Genomic DNA, 19,128 nt, shown 5'->3' on the forward strand with positions numbered 1-19,128 from the left:
ATGTCGCTCGAGGAGATCACCCAGCCCGGGCTCCCCATCCACCGCTGCCTCCAGCTCCTCGGCGAGCACGACAACATCGCCGTGCAGCACCGCCTCGTGCAGCGCCTCCAGGAGTACCCCGCCGCGGAGCTCGAGTTCTACATCCCGCAGCTCGTCGACCTCGTCACGCGCGGCTCGCGCGCGCTCGAGACGTTCCTCCTCGCGCACGCCGTGGCGCACCCGCACTTCAGCGTGGTCACCTTCTGGCGGTGCCAGGCGATCCTCCCCAACATCGCGCCCGCGCTCCTCCCCGCGCTCCGCGCGTTCCTCACGCGCCTCCAGCACGTCCTCTTCACCGACAACGAGGCGAAGGAGACGCGGTACACGCTCCTGGCGGTGGCGGTGGCCGCGTACACCACTTGCGTCGCCCTACCAGGGGCCACCATAGCGCCCATCCTCGCGCAGGAGTTGGGCTCGACCCTCGCCGGCGCCGACACCGGCTACACGCGGCGCGAGACCACGTTCATCATGCAGCTCCAGAACATCTCCCACCGGCTCGTGCAGTTGCCGAAGGAGGCGCGGCTGGCGGCGCTCCAGGCCGAGCTCGCGCTCCTCAACCAGCAGCTCCCCGGCGCGGGCGTGGACATCCCGCAGCTCGTCGACCACAAGATCGTGCGCCTTCCCGAGGCGGTGGTGTTGAGCCTGGCCGAGCGCGCGCCGTTTCTCTTGTTCCTCGAGTACCTCCGCGGCGACCCCGAGCTCGCGGACGAGGCCGACTTGGGCGAGCCCTTCCGCGCGCCGCCGCGCCCCGAGAGCACCGCGCAGGCCGCGCAGACGGTGGTGGCCGCGGCCATGATCGGGCAGCTCACGGACCCCGCGATCCGGGAGCGGCTCGTGGCGTCGCTCCGGGCGGAGGCCGCGGAGGAGACGTACGCGGAGCGGCGCGCGCGCATCCGCGCGCAGAGCCCGTGGGGGCGGTACCCCGGGTGGAGCTTGGCGTGCGTGATCGTCAAGACCGCGGCGGAGATAGTGGAGGAGGCGCGCGCGGCGCAGCTTGTGAGCATGATTGCGAGGGTGTACACGCGCGGGTGGGTGAAGGAGATGCGGGTGGTGCCGATCAGCGCGACGACGGCGCTCGTGGAGGTGATTGCCGCGCTGAGCATCCACGCGGTGAAGCGCGCGACGAGCCTCAAGGCGTACGTGCGCAACGTGGAGAACTTTGCGGTGTCGTTGGCGAGCTACTCGATCTTGTGCTACGTGATGCAGGTGAAGGACCGGCACAATGGGAATATTATGGTGGACGGGGAGGGGCATGTGGTGCATATTGATTTTGGGTTTGTGCTCGGGCGCGCGCCGGGGCCGTTCGAGGCGGCGCCGTTTAAGTTGACGGGGGAGTACGTGGAGATTTTGGGGGAGAAGTACGGGTTGTTTGTGGAGACGTGTAAGGTTTGTTTTAGGGATTTGCGGAGGGGGTGGGAAAGGTTGGCGCCGTTTATGGATGTGCGGAGGTTGCACTTGGAGTTGGATGAGGGGGAGGCGGAGGTGTTTGTGGAGCGGTTGATTGCGCAGAGCCGGGAGAGCTTGTCGACGAGGATATATGATAGGTATCAGTTGGTGACGCAGGGGATACTCCCGTAACCGACCCCGACTCCGATCCCGACCGGAGGGAGGGATTGGAGGAGGGAGCTCTAGTATAGCCCAATTCCGACCGGAGGGAGGGATTGGAAGTCAGTGACCAAACTCTGTCAAAACGGTCTGAATACATCACTACTGTATAGAGGGGACCTCCACGAGTCTTCCCATAGTCTCAGAATTTACTGAGCTTGAAAATTGAGGGAGTTAGTGAGGTGCGAAGTTGGCCATAGTTAAGTCACCATAGTTAGTGAAGTTTTCAAACTCGCTCAAAACGGCTCAAATAACTTCCTAGTGTATAGTCCAGACTTCCACGAGTCCAACCATAGTCTCAAAAGTAGCTCAAGTGAAGTACTGAAGAAGTTAGAGAGGGTTGAAGTTGCCCATAGTTAACACTAGTTAGTGGCCATAGTTAGTACATAGTTAACTGTGGCTCTATGATATTTTTGAAACTCGCCCAAAATGGTTCAAATAACTTCCTAAGGGGTAGTTCCAACTCCCACGAGTCTTCCCGTAGTCTTAGAATTGAGTCAAGTTGAGAACTGAAGAAGCTAGAGAGGTGTCAAGTTGCCATAGTTAAGTCACCATAGTTAGTGCCATAGTTAGTGAACTTTTCAAACTCGCTCAAAACGGCCCAGTTACATCTCTAGTGTATAGAGGGGACTCTCAGTAGTCGCCCCATAGTCTCAGAATTAACAGAGGTTGAAAATTGACGAAGTTAGAGAGGTGCCAAGTCACCATAGTTAAGTCACCATAGTTAACAGTAGTTAAGAGTCCATAGTTAGTGAACTTTTGAATATCGCTCAAAACGGTTCAAATAACTTCCTGAGGGGTAGTAGGGACTCCCACGAGTCTTCCCGTAGTCTCAGAATTAGATAAGGGTGAAAATTGAAGGAGTTAGAGAGGGTTGAAATTTCCCCATAGTTAACACCGGGGCTCTATTGAATTTTTGAAACTCGCTGAAAACACTTCAAATACACTTCTAGTGTTTAGTTTGAGGCTCTACGAGTCACCCTGTATTCTCAAAATTAGATACGCTTGAAAATTGAAGAAGTTATAGAGGTCCCAAGTAGGCCATAGTTAAGAGTCCATAGTTAGTGGCCATAGTTAGTGACTTCAAACTCGCTCAAAACACTTCAACCACCACTCTAATGTGTTGCCTGGGCTCCCACGAGTCTTCCTGTATTCTCAAAAGTTAGTGGGGGTGAGAATTGAGGAAGTTATAGAGGTTCAAAGTTGCCCCATAGTTAACACTGCGGCTCTCTTGAACTTTTCAAACTCGCTGAAAATCATTCAAACAACTTCCTGAGTGGTAGAGTGGACTCTCGTGAGTAACCCTATATTCTCAAAATTAAGTGGGGGTGAAAATTGAGTGAGTTGGAGAAGGGTGAAGTTCCCATAGTTAAGAGTCCATAGTTAGGAGTAGTTAGTGAGCTTTTGAAACTTGCCCAAAACGGTTCAAATACATTTCTAATGTATAGAGGAGGCCCCCGCGAGTCGAACCATAGTCTCAGAATTGACTCAAGTGAAGTACTGAATGAGTTCGTGCAGTTTCGACGTTGAGGGTTCAATTACCTTACTAGTGTATAGTTGAGACTCTCAGGAGTAACCCTGTGGTCTCAGAATTAGATGAACTTGAGAACTGAATGAGTTCGCGCAGTTTCGACGTTGAGCGTTCAAACACATTCCTAGTGTATAGAGCAGGCCTCCACCAGTAACCCCATAGTCTCAAAAGTAGGTCAAGTTCGAAATTGAAGAAGTTAGGGTGGGTCCAAGTTGGACCATAGTTAAGACTTCACATAGTTAACATAGTGAAGTTGGGGGTCATGACCCGACCGGAGGGAGGGTCGATAGTAGGTGAAAAATTGAAGTTGAGGGTTCAACCACATTCCTAGTGTATAGAGCAGGCCTCCACGAGTCACCCTGTAGCCTCAAAAGTGGGTCCAGGTGGATACTGGTGGAGTTAGGAAGAGGTGAAGTTGGCCATAGTTAACATAGTGAAGTTGGGGTCAACTTCGACTCTGAAAACTACTCTACCAACCTCAACTTGGACCCTGACCTCAACCTCAACTTCGACTTTGAAAACTACTTCACTGTCTCCAACTTGGACTCTGGTAACCACTTCAAGCTTCGACCTTGGACCCTGGTAACCACTTCAAGCTTCGACCTTGGACTCCAGCTTGGCCTCCAGCTTGGACTCTAACCACTGCTCCAGGCTTGGGCTCGACACTGTACTTCACTACTCCAGACTCTCCCTTGGCTCAACTTGGAGTCAGCTCACTGCTCACCACTCCACTTCAAGTTGGGCTCCACCTTGGACTCCACCTTGGACACAAGCTCCAGCTTGGACCTTAGCTTCGACTCTAACCACCACTCCACTGCCTCAGCTTGGACTCTAACCACTGCTCCAGCTTCGGCCTTGGTCTACCTTGGTTCAACTTGGACCTTAGGTTCCTGCTTCGACTCTGGGCATTGCTCCAGCTTGGACTCTGGAGACTCTACTATAAGCTCAAGCTTGGACTCCAGACACTGCTTCACTGCTCCAGTCTCTAGCTTGGACTCCAGCTTGGACTTGGACACCACTCCACTGGTTTCAGCTTCGACCTAGGTGCTAGCTTGGACTTCGACTCTCACCTCCAGCTTGGACTTCGACTCTCACCTCCAGCTTGGACTTCGACTCTCACCACCAGCTTGGACTCTCTACCTAGCTTCAGCTTGGTGACCTCACCCTCCCTTACCTTGTGCTGTAGACTTGGGCTCGGCTTGGTCCTTAGCCCTTAGCTCCAGCTTGGACTTGGGCTCTAAGAATCTTGGTTCCACCCTTGACTACCACTCCACTGCTCCAGCTTGGACTTGGACACCACTCCACTGCTCCAGCTTGGACTTGGACACCACTCCACTGGTTTCGGCTTCGACCTTGGAATTAGCTTGGACTCTGGCTACAAGCTCCAGCTTGGTCTCTAACCACTACTACTACAGGCTCTCGGTTCTCACTTTAAACTTCTCCACTGCTCCAGCTTGGGCTCTTGGCACCACCTCCAGCTTCGACCTTGGCCTCAGCGTAGACCTTGGAACTAGCTTGACTCTGCCCACTAGCTTGGACCCGGGCTCCAGCTTGGACTCTGGGAACTACTTGACTGCTCCAGCTTGGACCCGGGCTCCAGCTCCAGCCTCAGCTTGGAGTTGACTCTTGACTACTCCACTACCTCCAGCTTCACACTCTTGACACAGTCCTACTTTCTCTACTATCTTCCTTGATCCCATGACCCCTCCCTGCGGTTGGGGTTGGACTCTTGGACCCACCTCCAGTCTCTTGGTTTCAGCTTGGTCTGTTCACTGAAACTACTCCGCTCCAGCTTGGGCTCTGGACTTCTCCTCCAGCTTGACCTCTGTCCTCTACCTTGGCTCAACTTGGAGTCTAGCCACCACTCAAGCTTGGACTCTGCCCACTGCTCACTGCTCACCACTCCACTGCCTAGGCTTGTGCTCTGGACTCTGCCACAAGCTCACTTCCTCACTGCTCCAGGTTGGACCATAACCACTTCAGTATCTTGGCTTCAGCTTGGTGAACTCACCTTACCTTGACCTCTGTCCACTCCTACTAGCTCACTGGAACTGCTTTACCTGAAGCTTGGACTTGGCTCAAGCTTGGACCCTAGGCTACAGCTTGGACTCGGACCCTAGGCCACAGCTTGGACCTGGACCCTAGGCTTCAGCTTGGACTCCACTTCCAGCTTGGACTCCACCTCCAGCTTGGACTCCAACTTCAAGCTCCACCTTGGTCACTCTCCTAGAAGCTCTGTCTTCGCTACAGCTTGGACTTGGACTCTAACCACTACTTCACTGCTCCCCGCTCACTGCTGCAGCTTGGACTTGCCCACTCTACTACTGTCTCCGGTTTGAACTCTGCTCACTCTCCTCCAGGCTCACTGCTTCTCCCTTGGTTCAGCTTGGACCCTTGGCACCAGCTTCAGTTTAGACTCAGGTCACCACTCCACTGTCTCCAGCTTTGACTCTGGGCACTAGCTTGAACTCTGGCTGCAAGCTCCAACTTGACTCCCCAACACTCCACTAGAAGCTCCAGGATTTACCTTGGACTCAGCTTGGACTCTCCAGCTTCAACTCTGGACACAGGCTTTAGCTTGGACTCTACCCTGAGACTCCAGCTCTGACTCCTAGACTCTTGACTTCAGGTTGGACTCTCAGCTACAGCTTGGACTTCGGCTCTTAGACTTGGGCTCTTAGCTACAGTTTGGACCCTAAACTCCTGTCTCCAGCTTGGTTCAACTTGGACTTGGACTCTTGGTTCCAGCTTGGACTCTTGGCTCCACCACTCTTGACTGCAGCTTGACTTCAGGTTGGGCTCTTGGCTACAGCTTGGGCTTCGACTCTTAGACTTGGGCTCTTGGCTACAGCTTGGACTCTGGGCTCTTGGTTCAACTTGGACTCTGGACACGAGCTTGGACTCTTGGTTTGAGCTTGGACTCAGCGCCAGGTTGGACTCTTCCACTAGCTTGGACTCTAGCTTGGACTCTGACTCTTGGTAAGGTTGGACTCTGGGCACCACTCCAGATTGGACCTTGGTCACCACCTCCACCTTGGTTCAGCTTGGATTCTGAACTCTGAACTCTAACCACCACTTCAAGGTTGGACCCTGTCCTCTACCTTAGGCTCCAGCTTGGACCCTGGCCACAAGCTTGGACTCCTGCCACCACCTCCAGGTTGGACTCCACTCTTGACTACACGCTCTCGGTTCAGCTTGGACTCTTGGCTTTGGCTTGGAGCTGACTCTTGACTACTACCTCCAGCTTCACTCTTGGAACTGCCCCCCCAGCTTCCCTCTTGACACTACCTCCCGCTTCACTCTTGACACTGCCCCCCAGCTCCAGCCTTAGTTTGGAGTTGACTCTTGACACTGCTCCACCAGCCTTAGTTTGAGTGGTTGACTCTTGACTACTACCTCCCCCTTCACACTCTTGACCACTCTACCACCTCCACCTACACTCTTGACACAGCTCCCCAGCTACTGCTCTAACCTCAGTTTGGAGTTGACACTGCTCTCCAGCTACTGCCTTGGTTTGGAGTTGACACTTGACTGCTCCACTAACCTTGGTTTGGAGTTGACACTCTTGACACTACTCTCCAGCTCCAGCTCTAACCTTGGTTTGGAATCATGACTCTTGACTGTTCTACAAGCTCCATCTACTGCCTTGACACTGTTCCACTCCCTCGAGCATCTTCCTTGACACAGTCCTACCACCTTCAGCATCTTCCTTGGACCCTGGGTTCAGCTTGGACTGGCCACTCTCCTACTAGCTCTCAGACACCGGCTCCAGCTTCTTGGTTCAGCGTGGACGGGCCACTCTCCTACTAGCTCTCAGACACTGGCTCCAGCTTCTTGGTTCAGCGTGGACGGGCCACTCTCCTACTAGCTCTCAGACACTGGCTCCAGCTTCTTGGTTCAGCGTGGGGGAGGTGAGGGTGTTGACATCGAAGACACAACACTTGGTAACCAAGCCACCAGGCTGGAGCTGAGGGTTAAGTCTTACACTGCTCAAATTGGGGGAGACTTGACCTCGAGTAGTCTCAGTCTTGTTGAGAGCTTAGTCTTCTTACTGGCTGGACTTGCTCAAACTGGGCTAGTCGGTCAATCTGGAACTGAGAGTCAACTCTTCTTACTGGCTGAGCTTGCTCAAACTGGGGCTACTCGGCTCAATCTGGAACTGAGAGTTAAGTCTTCTTACTGGTTGGACTTGCTCAAACTGGGGCTACTCGGCTCTAGTTGGAACTGAGAGCTAAGTCTGTACTTACATTGGTCAATCTTGGCTACTCGGCTCAGTTTGGTTGAGAGTCAACTCTTCTTACACTGGTTGAACTTGCTCAACCTTGGGTGGGCTTGACCAGAGAAGTCTCAGACTGTAAACTGAGAGCTAAGTCTTCTTACTGGTTGAACTTGCTCAAGCTTGGGTGGTCTGGTCACCAAGTCACCAGTTCGGAACTGAGAGCTAAGTCTCTCTGAACTTGCTCAACCTGGAACTACAGTAGTCGGCTCAGTCTGGAACTGAGAGCTCAGTCTTCTCACTGGTTGAACTTGGCTACACTGTCCAACCTGGAACTACAGTAGTCGGCTCAGTCTGGAACTGAGAGCTCAGTCTTCTCACTGGTTGAACTTGGCTACACTGTCCAACCTGGAACTACAGTAGTCGGCTCAGTGAGATTGAGAGCTAGTCTTCTCACCGGTTGAACTTGGACTAGACTGGGTGGTCTGTCAACGAAGCCACCAGCTTAAGCTAGTTGAGAGTTAAGCCTGTCTTACTGGTTGAACTTGCCCAAACTGAGGTAGACTGTTTCAGCCTGCTAGAGTCTCACTCTGTAAACCAGCGTTTGCCACGGCTCCAGACTACTAGTGCTCCCTGTTGTCGTTGTGAGCTCTGCCCGTTTCAATTAACCTAAAGCAGCTTTCTCGGCTGGCTGGGGCTCAGCTACCACGTTTGAAACTAGAGTTAATAACAAGGGTAGCGCGCCCCCCTTTATAACCCCAGAAAATATCTCAGAAATTATTTTTTCTCCCCCCCCTCGCTTCACCATGTACTCCTTCAGCTTCCCCAAGACCAGCCCCAGGCAGCCCCGCGGCGTCAAGAGCCTCACCACCGCCGAGTCCTTCCCTGCCAGCTCCACCAATGTGAGGTCCACCGGGTTCACCACCTTTGTTGACGGCGCCCCACCCAAGAACACCTTCCGCTCGCGCAACAGCTTTGTCATTGCCAGGGGCGCCCTCTCGTGCATGATGCGGGAGAAGAAGTCCAACTTCACGCTGGTTTCCAAAAGCGCAGCAAGTGTATGTACCGAGGCCATGTCTAGTTGTTCCGCTACTAACCTCCTCTAGCTCTGGGCTGCGGCCGGCCGCCCGTTCAAGCTGTACTTTGAGTATCTCTCCCTCCTCGAGTCGATCTGGCACGACCGCAAGCAGTCGATGTTCGCCCCTGCTCCTACAGCAAACTTGAGCTACACTGAGTTGTTCCAGCCGAGTAAGCGCGCGGCCACAGGGGGAGGCACCAGGCTCAAGTTCAGACTCAACCCTGCTAAAAAGGTGCAAAAGAAACGTGCAGCGCCACTGTTTCAGGTTAAGGGTGCGCTTAATTGCCGCTGGGGGATCGTGACTGAGGATATATTTAGATAGCGCGCCGGAATAAACAGTTTTCTTTTTCTTTTCTCACCATGAACCTGGAATTGGACAGCGGATTGGCATTGCTACGGAGCCTCGGGGAGCTCGACAAGGCCCTTGGGGTCGGCGACTCTGGCGACGACACCGCGTTGAACATGATCAACCCGTGTGTCTCCTGGAGCGTGGGCAAGCTCCCGGCGACTTTGGAGAAACTCAAGGGGTACAGCTGTGAGGAGGCGGCGGTGGTAAGCGCCGCAAGACCTCACTTTGCGATGAGAAAAGTGTCCATTGCGGTGACCAATGCGGACTCCCAGGGCAAACCGAGGCAAACGAGACAACGGTTGAGTGACAGAGCAAAGTACTTGCTCGAGCTGGCGTTTGACAGAAAGTCGGCTCCAAACAAGAAGGAGAGGGAGCTCCTCGCGGAGAAGTGCGGCATCACTCCTTTGCAGGTGAGAGTCTGGGTATGTAAAGATCGAGACACGGTGGAGAGCTGATACTAACTGCGGCAGTTTACGAACCAGCGGATGCGCAAGAAGAAGAATTGGTGACAGGGTGGAGCGCATCGGCTACATAGGAAGATACTCTGAGGCGCTGGATAGACTACATAGGCCCCGTCTTGAAATACGATGTCTGAGGTATAGTAGCACCTATGTTACAAGCGCGTTTCAGCTCTGAAACTTACCAGTAGAAGCCAGTGCCTCTTACAGTGGACTCAGCTGAGAGAGCCCCTCCTCCAATTGAAGGGGTAAACCGCGAGGAAGCAGCCAGCTGCACCAAGCTCGGCAGCTAGACAAGCCACGCTGGAGGTGCTAGTGTTTGTAAGTCTGGCTTAACCGTGATGAGGTTCACTACTAAGTCAATGATCACCTCATGCTCTCAGTTGTAAGTTGGAAGGAGAATGTGTGTGCTAACATTGAGAATAGCAGGTTGCCCAATCTCCTGAGTTGGACAAAGCTAGAGGTCGGTCCAAGAGTCGGCGATGAATCAATCGACCAATTTTGAAGAGGACGCTGAGTGAACAATGACCGCTCCACTGAGATTGAATATACACCATGTAATAGTGTAGACCTGCCAACCGTTGTAACTGCCAAGGTTGAAGCTCTGAGCCAGAACTGGCCACGCTGGGGCCAGGCTTGTCAACTCTCAGCCGGCCTTGGTCATTGCTGAAGTCGGTCTAAGTTTGAGTCAGCTCTGAGACTCACACACTGGTTGAAAGCCGCCCTCTACACACTTTCGCAAAGTTCAACTGAGCAGCAAGGTGACCCAATGTTGGCCCAGCACTCTAGTCTCCGCAACAGGGCGAAGCTAAGCAGTCCTCCAGAGTCCACCACACTCAGTTTCTGAACTGGCGCCCCCTATAGCAACTCTCTAGTTTCCGCGACCTTTGAAACCGGGCGAAGTGGCAACTTTACATACCTCCAGAGTCCACCAAGCTCCGTTTCTAAACTCCCCCCCCTCTAGCAACTCTCTAGTTCCACAACCTTTGAAACCGGGCAAAGTAGCAAAGCTGAGCGGACTTCCAGGGTCCTCCAAACTCAGTTTCTAAACTGGCGCCCCCTTCTAGCAACTCTCACGTTCGGCAACCTTTGAAAGTAGCAAAGCTAAGCAGTCCGCCAGAGTCCACCAACCTCCGTTTCTAAACTGAGCGACCCTCTAGCACCTCTCTAGTTTCGGCAACCTTTGAAACCGGGCTAAGCTGGAACTTTACATTCCACCAGAGTCCACCAACCTCAGTTGCTTAACTGGGCGACCCTCCAGCAACTCTCTCGTTTCGGCAACCTTTGAAACCGGACTAAGCAGTAACCTTACCAAGCTCAGTTTCTAAACTGGGCCCCCCTGGCATTGAGAAGAAGCTATGGTACACATGGTCAGTCGTAAAGACAAGTTCAGTGTTCATGTGCACCCTACACAATGGCGATGTCAGAACAAAGTGGTACGAGCTCTAGAGGTTAAGTACGTTTGTATCATTTTGGGGAGCAGTCAAGTCACTACTCGCTCCAGACTTAGATACCTCTACACGCTACAGTTTTGAAAGTAAAGACTTAATGTGAGCTTGGCCAAGATTAGCTACAGCCAGCCCCGTTGAAACCGGGCAAGTTTAAGCTACTAGTGTGGTAACAAGTATCAGGATTCAAAACCAACCCTCTATTCAAGTCTCCAAGTCTTGGAGGCTAGAGACCTCAACCAACGCAGTGTCGATGGTGAGCTCCCGGACTCCCTCTATTCACTGCTCAAAGTTTGAAGCGACAACTGCAGGAGTGCAATGAGGTAACTTCAGCTTGCGGAGCCAGCCAAAGTTAGCGGCCCCTTAGGGGGAGCGCTCAGCCCACTCTCCCGGACTTTGCAGCCCCCTCTATTCACGAAAACAAGTAGAGCCTGTGGGCCGCGCTTTTGCGCTTCGCTTATAGCAGCCTCTGGGTTCTTTCCCTCACCTGCTGCAACGCCCGCCGCATGTGGCGGTTCCGCTTGGCGAGGCGCGCCACCCACTGCACCAGGGTATGGCCGCCCCCCCGCTGCAACTCGGCGAGAATCTCGTGGCACGACTTGGCCTTGAGCGTGAACGGGTAGTCGAGGTGCTCCGCCGTTGCTAGGAAGGCGTCCAAGTGTGCGATTCGCTTGTCGATGGGCAACTCGCGGTGGTGCAATATCGCCCGCACGATGGCGGGGAACTGGCCACGGAGCTCCATTTTGCGGCCGCAGTGCTGCTGCAAGAGCATCCCCGCGGCGGCCACGTCGCTGGCGACGACGCTGTAGAGGTGCCAGTGCCGCGCCCAGTAGGCAGGCTCAACGTGGGGGAGGATCTCGGCAAACACCGCCAACCTGTTCTCTTTCCTCGCCACGAACCGAAACACATCATAGGCAATGGCCTTGTATAAATATGCGGCGGCCTGCGGGTCGGCGGCAAGAAAAAACTGAGGCGAGTGGAGGACTTGGAAGATGAGGTTGTGCGCGCGCGCTAGGCTTCTGGGTTCTAGCACCGACACCGCCTGGGCAAACGAGCGAAAGGAGTTGTGCAAGAGGGACCTCTGGGTGGTGGCCATTGCGCGGAGCGACTGCTTTAGTGATACTCCCGGTGATAGCAGCTGTAGGAGCGCGTTCACGATGTTGAGGAGGAGCGTGGGGGATAGTAGGTGCGCCCGGCACAACGCCGACCGGTGGAGCTCGAGGAGAAACCCTCGGGCGGCATTGGGGGTGGAGGCGAGGGATACTAGGTGGCGCTCCTCCACCCGCCCCAGCTTGCAGAAGTTGGTAATCAAGAACCGGGAGACCCGCGGGTGGCGGTGGTAATGCCTAATAAGCTCCATGTACTGTTTGGAGTCTAGCTCCAACGCCTCCAACACCTCAACGACATTAATATCTGGGACTGCCCTGAGCAACGGGACAATCGAGGAGCCTGGGGCCACCCTGGAAAGGCACTTGGAGGCTACCCCAGGGGTTAGCCTAGGTGCGGCCAAGATGTACGCCTCCCGCACGTCCTCGTCGCTTCCCTCTAGCACCCTCTCCACGAGCTTGTTCACCAACGCGGGGGACTTTTGGTACACGCGTAGCACCGCCAAGGGGTCCACCCCGACGTTCATCAAGTAGACCACATCGACGTCGGCGAGGGCAACCGGGGGGCGAAGCACGGAGGCGAGGGCGCCTCGCAACAGCTCGGGGGCCGGGGACTCCCGCAAGGTGGTGCTGTGGTCAAAGCTGGGACAAACCGAGGTGACCCAGCCGGGCGCCCTCAAGACATCCTCAAAGTGGGCCAACACGGCGGCAGTCTCATCGTCCCTGGCCACCTGCATGGCTCGTTTAAGACCGAGCAACGGAGGGTCTTGTGGCGCTCTCGCCAACACCTCCTCCGCCGTGGCCACACGCTGCAACTCCCGCCACGCCAGTTTGAGCCTCCCCGGGTCCACCCCGAGCGTATACCCCACCGCCTTTGACACCTGCACGCCGAACGAGCGGTTTTCATAACCGTCGGGCATCGCCAAGGCAAAGTCCACCGCCGCGCAGCGGTTGGACATCCGTGCCACCGCCGATAGAAGCTCATCCACGTCGCTCAAGCTCCCGCGCACGAACAAGTCCCAGCACTGGGGGTAGCACCTGTGGAAAAGCAACCGCTGGAGGAGCACGCCTCGTGAGTGGGCGTCAGTGCATAGCGGCTCGGTGTAGAGGTACACCTGCGGGTGGAGGAGGTGCACGGGGGAGGCCAAAATGGCGGCGGCCTTGTTCTGCGGGTCGAGACATAGTTGTAGTTGCTTGGTGAGGCCCGGGAGGTGCCTGATGTATGGCTGTATGGGCGAGATCACGTCCTGCGCCGAGACAGTGGCGGCGATGTAGGAGGCGATGGCATCGGAAAGGGACGCCTGGCGCAGCCTCGCCAGACTCAAGCATCGAGAACAAACAAACCAGACACTGGGGTGCAACCATCGCATCGGTGATGGGACCAGGGGCTGGGACCAGGGGCCTGGGTTTATGATGATGGACGGTGGAAAAATTTGTATACGCGCACCTCACCTCCTCCACCATGCCTCGAACCACCCCCGCTGTCATCCCCTCTGCCATCGCCCGCCGGATCGCCAGCTTCCTCCCCGTGCGGGACCTCCTCGTGTTCGGATTAGTTTCAAGATCCGCGTATGAGGCCACCCTCGAGCCCCGGCTATGGGTCTCCCTTCTCCAAAAGATGGGCGTCTGGGACAACGCCGTGGCGCTCAGCAAGGAGACAATACGAGGGGGCCACTTGGACTACCTCGGGGACCCCCTCACCTGCCTCGACTACGTCTACCGGCTGGCCAAGAACGCCCGGTACCAAGTGCTCAAGATCCACCGGGCGTTGGGCGTGTACTACTACGACTTGGTGGGCTGCAACAGCTACGACCGGTTGCGGATTTTCCAGGACTTTCACACACCCGAGGAGCAGATGCGGATGTTGAAGAACTTGCAGGCTTACAACAGGGCCGACTTGCTGCCCGAGTCCCGACGCAATGCCCACGGGAAGCTCTGCGAGTTGCTCGAGATCTTTGAAAACGCCGTCTTGCGCGAGATCGAGATCCATTTTGACCTCGAGGAGTACCCTACAACTAAACGGTTTGCCGAGATCCTCGTCGCGTTGGATAACCAGCTGGTGTTGGTGGACTTTTTCCTCCAGAAGATGGCCCAGGGAAACATAGAGGCGCAGGACGTGGACACGCTAGTTGCTGCGCTCACGCTGGAGTTTCGGAGGCACTCGCATATTGTCCACGCAGCGTTCCCCGCTGACCTCTCCATGATGTACAAGGTCTGCGAGGAGCTCATGTCGACGCTAGTGGCCACGGCGGTACAGTTGGCGATCGTGGAGGCCAAGGAACACGGCACCTACCTCTCTGTGGTGCCCCAGTTGTACCACCGGCTCGCCACCACCATGATTCCGCAGTTGGCACAGCCGCACGAGTCCTACCAGCGCGAGCTCTTGGACATGGTGTTTGCTCCGTTTGCCGCAGAGTACATCCGCGAGCAAGTCTCCAGCGTGAAGGAAAAGGTAAAGAAACCGCCGGTGGTGAGTGTAACCCCAGAGTCTACCATCCTTTCCAGCCTCAAGAGTGTTTTCCTGGCGCCGGAGGAGACCCCAACACCGCCCGTGGCTCCCGTGGAGCCGTTCACTCCGGAGGCCATAATGGGGCTCCTCGACGACGCCAAAACGGCATTGTCCCGGTTGTCCAACTTCCAGGACTACTCCATCCACACCCTCCGCAGCGACGCCGCCCAGTCCCAGCAGGAGATAATCACCTTTGTCATGGACACCGTCGGCAGCGACCACTTGCGGCCCGGGTTTGACCGTGCGCTCGCGTTTCTACAATCGTGCAACCCAAAGTCGCCCACATACTCCTCGGTGGAGCCCCCGGGACAGCCGTTGGTGTTGTTCTTTGACTTGATAAACACAGCCGACACCATCATCCAAATGGTGGACCGGTTCTGCAAAGAGGTGTCCCTGACACACAGCGTGCGCAAGTTGGAAGTCCTAGTGGACACAAACGTTGCCGAGGGGCTAAACATAGGGATCGAGGTGTTGGTGCATCAAATCGAGACCATCTACACAAAGCGGCTCCACGATAGCGAATACGATCCCGCACTGGGCTCCCCCAGTGTGGGCCCTACCGAGGCAGCGCAAAGGGCAACCGAGGTGCTCTCGCAAAACATGAACCTCCTCGTGGACAGCGCGGAGGGCTCGGTGGTGGACGTCTTTCAGCAGGAACTAGCCGAGCGGTTCTTCCAAACCGTGGTTAAGGTGTTGAAGGGCCGCACGGTGTCGATGATAGGCGCACCAACGTTGATAGCCGACTTGAACCTCTACTTCGAGGTCGTCATGGGGAGCATCCGCAGCAACAAGCGCGTGGTGGCGCCGCTCTTCCTGGCACTAAAACAAATCGGCAACGTGTACTTGATCAGCGGCAACGACTCCAAGGCGATCGGCCGGTTGGTCAGCGACTTGTCCAAGTTCAACGGGATCTTCAATCAGGAGGAGATCTACGAGTTTGTCCAGCGGCGCAAGGACTGGGCGGATATACGAAAAGACGTGGAAAAGGTGATGTACGGGTTTGGCTTGGGCGATTGTAAGTTTATGTAATGGCGTTGAACAAAAAAGGGGAGGTAAAAAGCTCACTATAAAGCAGTGGCATGGACATTTGCTCAAGACTTGTAGAAACCATTTAGTGCATAGAGTAGTGCGACTATATCGATCCTGTTAATTTCCAAAACTGAAAACCTCTCCAGCATCACCCACGATGAGGTCAGTAACACGCACTATCAAAAGGACGCTCAGTGTGGGAGTGGAGCCACGGTTGCAACTGCTAATCGACAGAAACCAGATCCCCCGGGCCTCAGCACTCCTTCTCCAAAGCAAACGCAGCGGGTACAGCCCGCTGCCGGCCCACGCGTTGCGGCTCATCCAAGTCGCATGCGCCTCGAGCCCCCGGTACTTTGCCAAGAACGCCTACTGCGTGTTGCAAGTGTTGCAGCAGTACCCGGAGGTGAAACCAGCGGTGGCGGTGCAGTGCTTGGAGTACTTTGCCTCGCACAGTGTGGGCAACACCTACGCCAACCACTTGTTTTTCCACCTGTGGGGGGAGATCAAGCTGCTCGGGCCCGAGAAAGTGACCCTCGCTGTTGCCTCAGTGCTCAAGGTCAACGCCGACAATGGCAACAGCATTGCCGCGATCAAGGCGTGGAGGTTGGCGAAGCACCTCGTGGACTCAACAAAGGTTGCCGCCTTGTTGGTGCGGGTGTTCCGGTGCCACCACAATGATGAGGAAGTCCACCACGAACTCCCGCAGCTTGGAAACTCCCCCGAGTTGACTTCCTACATGCTCTCGTTCTATGCCAGGCGCGACCCAGCAAGGTTTGAGCTGTTGGTGAGCGCCCTCGAGACGCCCTTGTCAAGGTCAGCTCGCTGCGACTTGCTACAGGCGTTTATCGACGGGGGCGACAGAGCACGAGCGCGGGCAATCATCGGGAGCATTGGGCAGACGACGCCACGAGAGTTGGACTTGACTGTGAAGTGGTTGATCTGGGATGGCAAGACCCACCAAGCACGGCAGCTAGTGCAGAGGACCCCCATTGAGGTTTCGAAATGGGGGTGCCTCACTTTATTCAAACATACAGGGAACAAAGACCTCCTCAGCCAGCTCCACCGCCTTGCGGGCGACCCCGTGTTGGAGCAGTTTGCCATTGAGATGGTCCGCTCGGAGACCAACCTCAAAGAGTCCATCCGGTGCCTCATCGGCATCCTCAGGGACTCGTCGTGGCACCTCCACCAATCAAACAGACTTTACCAGAAACCGCCCCGCGTGGGGCTCCGCGTGAGGCTCGCGCCTGCAAGTCTAGTCCACTGTATAAAGACCATCGCCATCAAGGCTGTACAGAGACGCGACAGAGAGTCGCTACGGTGGGCAATCGAGGAGCTCCGCCGCTCCGGGTGGTGCCTCGCGTCCACCCTAGAGTTCTTACACTTCCACGACCATGAGGGGTACCTCAAAACCACATTAAAACACTAAACGCCCTATTTCAACCGCTTGTAGTCTGCTCTCTTATCATACAACTTCCCAGTGGTGATCTCCTCGGCATTCTCCGCCATCAAGCTGAACAATTTCTCGTCTCCCTCGTGTTGCTCCCCACCAAACTGGCCAAACCGGGCTTTGAACTTGCCAATCTTGCCCGTGGCAGTCAAGTCCAACGTGTCCAAGTCGGCCCTGTGCGGGTTCCAAAGCACGCTGTTTCTTTGATCGTTGATCATCCGGATTTCATCCTTGGGTGCGGGCGACCTCCTCGAAATGACCGAGCCATCGCTGAGCTCTACTAGGGAGTCGAACTGGTAGAATATAGCGGGCCTGGCCCGGCCTTGCTGGATCTTGCGCATCACTCTGCGGGAGGACAAGTGGACCTCTCCGGCCATTGACACCGACCTGTACCTGACCTGTATGAACTGTTTCATTGCTGAAGTGGTGAAGATTTTCATATTTCTCGCGCCCTCAAAATTTTCTTTTTTTCTTCCATCATCTTCTTCCACCACCATGGCTTTCAACCAGACACCCACGATTGTCGTGTTGAAAGAGGGGACCGACTCGTCCCAGGGCAAGGGCCAGATCATCGCCAACATCAATGCCTGCTTGGCGATTCAAGACACATTGAAGCCCACGCTTGGGCCGTACGGTTCCGACATTTTGCTCGTCGCGTCCAACGGCAAAACCACTGTTTCCAATGACGGCGCCACGATCTTGAAGCTTTTGGATATTGTCCACCCTGCGGCGCAGATGCTCGTGGATATCTCGCGGTCGCAGGATGCCGAGGTGGGCGACGGCACCACCTCCGTGGCGATCCTCGCGGGGGAGCTCCTCAAGGAAGCCAAGAGCTTTATCGAGGACGGAGTTAGCCCCCACTTGATTGCCAAGGGCTACCGTCTCGCGAGCGAGTTGTGCATTGAAAAGATTGAGGAGTTGGCGGTGGACACCAACAAGGGGGACCAAGAGATGTTGGAGAAATGCGCCACCACTGCCATGTCGTCGAAACTAATCAGCCAGAACTCGGCCTTTTTCACAAAGATGGCCGTCGATGCAGTAAGGAGTCTCGACCCGGACGACTTGGACGAGAGCCGCATCGGGATCAAGAAGGTGCCCGGGGGCGCCCTTGAAGAGTCGATGTTTGTCAACGGCGTTGCCTTTAAAAAGACGTTTTCGTATGCCGGGTTTGAGCAGCAGCCAAAGCAGATCAAGGACCCAAAGATACTTGCGTTGAACGTGGAGTTGGAGTTGAAGGCTGAAAGAGACAACGCCGAGGTCAGGGTGCACCGCGTTGGCGACTACCAGGCCATAGTCGACGCCGAGTGGGAGATCATCTTGCGCAAGCTCGACTCTATTGCCGCCTCGGGCGCCAACATCGTCTTGTCGAAGCTCCCTATTGGGGACTTGGCCACGCAATACTTTGCCGACCGGAACATTTTCTGCGCCGGTAGGGTCAGCGCCGCGGACATGGACCGTGTGTTGCAGGCCGTGGGCGGCCAGTTGCAAAGCACGTGCTCGGACATCCGCCCGCTGGAGCTCGGCACCTGCGCCCTTTTCGAAGAGGTCCAGATCGGCAGCGAGCGGTACAATTTGTTCACGGACTGCCCCCGGGCCCGGACGTGCACTTTGATCTTGCGTGGCGGCGCCGAGCAGGTGATTGCCGAGGTGGAGCGCTCGCTCCACGACGCGATCATGATTGTCAAGCGCGCGGTGGCGCACCACGAGGTTGTCGCCGGCGGGGGCGCGATCGAGATGGAGCTCTCAAAGTATCTCAGAGAGTATGCAAAGACCATCGCCGGGAAGCAGCAGTTGATCATCGCCGCGTTTGCCAAGGCACTCGAGGTGATCCCCAGACAGCTCTGCGAAAACGCCGGGTTGGACGCGATCGAGTTGTTGAACAAGTTGCGCAGCGCCCACGCCAAGGGCGAGACCTGGTACGGGGTGGACTTCCAGCTGGAGAATGTGGGCGACAACATGAAGAGCTTTGTCTGGGAGCCGGCACTAGTCAAGATCAACGCCATTGCCTCTGCCACCGAGGCCGCCACGTTGTTGCTATCGGTGGATGAAACTATCAAGAGTGAGAGCCAGGGTAGAGGCCAGGGCGCAAACTAGTGAATGAGATCGTTGATAGTGTAGTGTTATCTATAGCTGACCACCTCGAAAGCAATTCCATATCTCTGCTCTTTGGTTAGATGGTGTACCTCTTTACAGAGATTACTGAAGCCTCCCTCTTCAAGCTTTAGACGTGGAACCTTGTTTCTACCGGAAAGCCAGGGACTCTCGAAAGGGGTTCCTTTATAAAGAGCTCGCTGGACCTATATCTTGCCTCTA

At 55.5% G+C, this 19,128-nt stretch overlaps 8 protein-coding genes across 8 annotated transcripts; 6 read left to right on the plus strand and 2 right to left on the minus strand. All coding sequences in view use genetic code 12, as the record gives it.

Moving 5' to 3' along the window:
* Positions 1-1,617, plus strand: LODBEIA_P10920 (uncharacterized protein; the record flags this gene model as incomplete). The annotated part of the gene is made up of 1 exon (XM_066970942.1): positions 1-1,617. One exon carries the CDS (start codon positions 1-3, stop codon positions 1,615-1,617), a length of 1,617 nt encoding a protein of 538 aa, XP_066828030.1.
* A 6,580-nt stretch (positions 1,618-8,197) lies between these two features.
* On the plus strand, positions 8,198-8,791 carry LODBEIA_P10930 (uncharacterized protein; the record flags this gene model as incomplete). Its single annotated transcript, XM_066970943.1, has 2 exons — positions 8,198-8,449; positions 8,498-8,791. The coding sequence occupies 2 exons, from the start codon at positions 8,198-8,200 to the stop codon at positions 8,789-8,791; spliced, it is 546 nt and encodes a 181-aa protein (XP_066828031.1).
* A 38-nt stretch (positions 8,792-8,829) lies between these two features.
* On the plus strand, positions 8,830-9,327 carry LODBEIA_P10940 (uncharacterized protein; the record flags this gene model as incomplete). The annotated part of the gene is made up of 2 exons (XM_066970944.1): positions 8,830-9,240; positions 9,289-9,327. The coding sequence occupies 2 exons, from the start codon at positions 8,830-8,832 to the stop codon at positions 9,325-9,327; spliced, it is 450 nt and encodes a 149-aa protein (XP_066828032.1).
* A 1,854-nt stretch (positions 9,328-11,181) lies between these two features.
* Positions 11,182-13,200, minus strand: LODBEIA_P10950 (uncharacterized protein; the record flags this gene model as incomplete). The annotated part of the gene is made up of 1 exon (XM_066970945.1): positions 11,182-13,200. One exon carries the CDS (start codon positions 13,198-13,200, stop codon positions 11,182-11,184), a length of 2,019 nt encoding a protein of 672 aa, XP_066828033.1.
* Positions 13,201-13,292: 92 nt separating this feature from the next.
* On the plus strand, positions 13,293-15,368 carry LODBEIA_P10960 (uncharacterized protein; the record flags this gene model as incomplete). The annotated part of the gene is made up of 1 exon (XM_066970946.1): positions 13,293-15,368. One exon carries the CDS (start codon positions 13,293-13,295, stop codon positions 15,366-15,368), a length of 2,076 nt encoding a protein of 691 aa, XP_066828034.1.
* Positions 15,369-15,525: 157 nt separating this feature from the next.
* On the plus strand, positions 15,526-16,794 carry LODBEIA_P10970 (uncharacterized protein; the record flags this gene model as incomplete). The annotated part of the gene is made up of 1 exon (XM_066970947.1): positions 15,526-16,794. One exon carries the CDS (start codon positions 15,526-15,528, stop codon positions 16,792-16,794), a length of 1,269 nt encoding a protein of 422 aa, XP_066828035.1.
* A 5-nt stretch (positions 16,795-16,799) lies between these two features.
* On the minus strand, positions 16,800-17,231 carry LODBEIA_P10980 (mitochondrial 54S ribosomal protein bL31m; the record flags this gene model as incomplete). Its single annotated transcript, XM_066970948.1, has 1 exon — positions 16,800-17,231. One exon carries the CDS (start codon positions 17,229-17,231, stop codon positions 16,800-16,802), a length of 432 nt encoding a protein of 143 aa, XP_066828036.1.
* Positions 17,232-17,310: 79 nt separating this feature from the next.
* Positions 17,311-18,909, plus strand: LODBEIA_P10990 (uncharacterized protein; the record flags this gene model as incomplete). The annotated part of the gene is made up of 1 exon (XM_066970949.1): positions 17,311-18,909. One exon carries the CDS (start codon positions 17,311-17,313, stop codon positions 18,907-18,909), a length of 1,599 nt encoding a protein of 532 aa, XP_066828037.1.
* Between the last annotated feature and the right edge of the window lie 219 nt (positions 18,910-19,128).

The sequence above is a fragment of the Lodderomyces beijingensis genome, assembly GCF_963989305.1.
Source record: "Lodderomyces beijingensis strain CBS 14171 genome assembly, chromosome: 1".
Lineage (NCBI taxonomy): Eukaryota > Fungi > Ascomycota > Pichiomycetes > Serinales > Debaryomycetaceae > Lodderomyces > Lodderomyces beijingensis.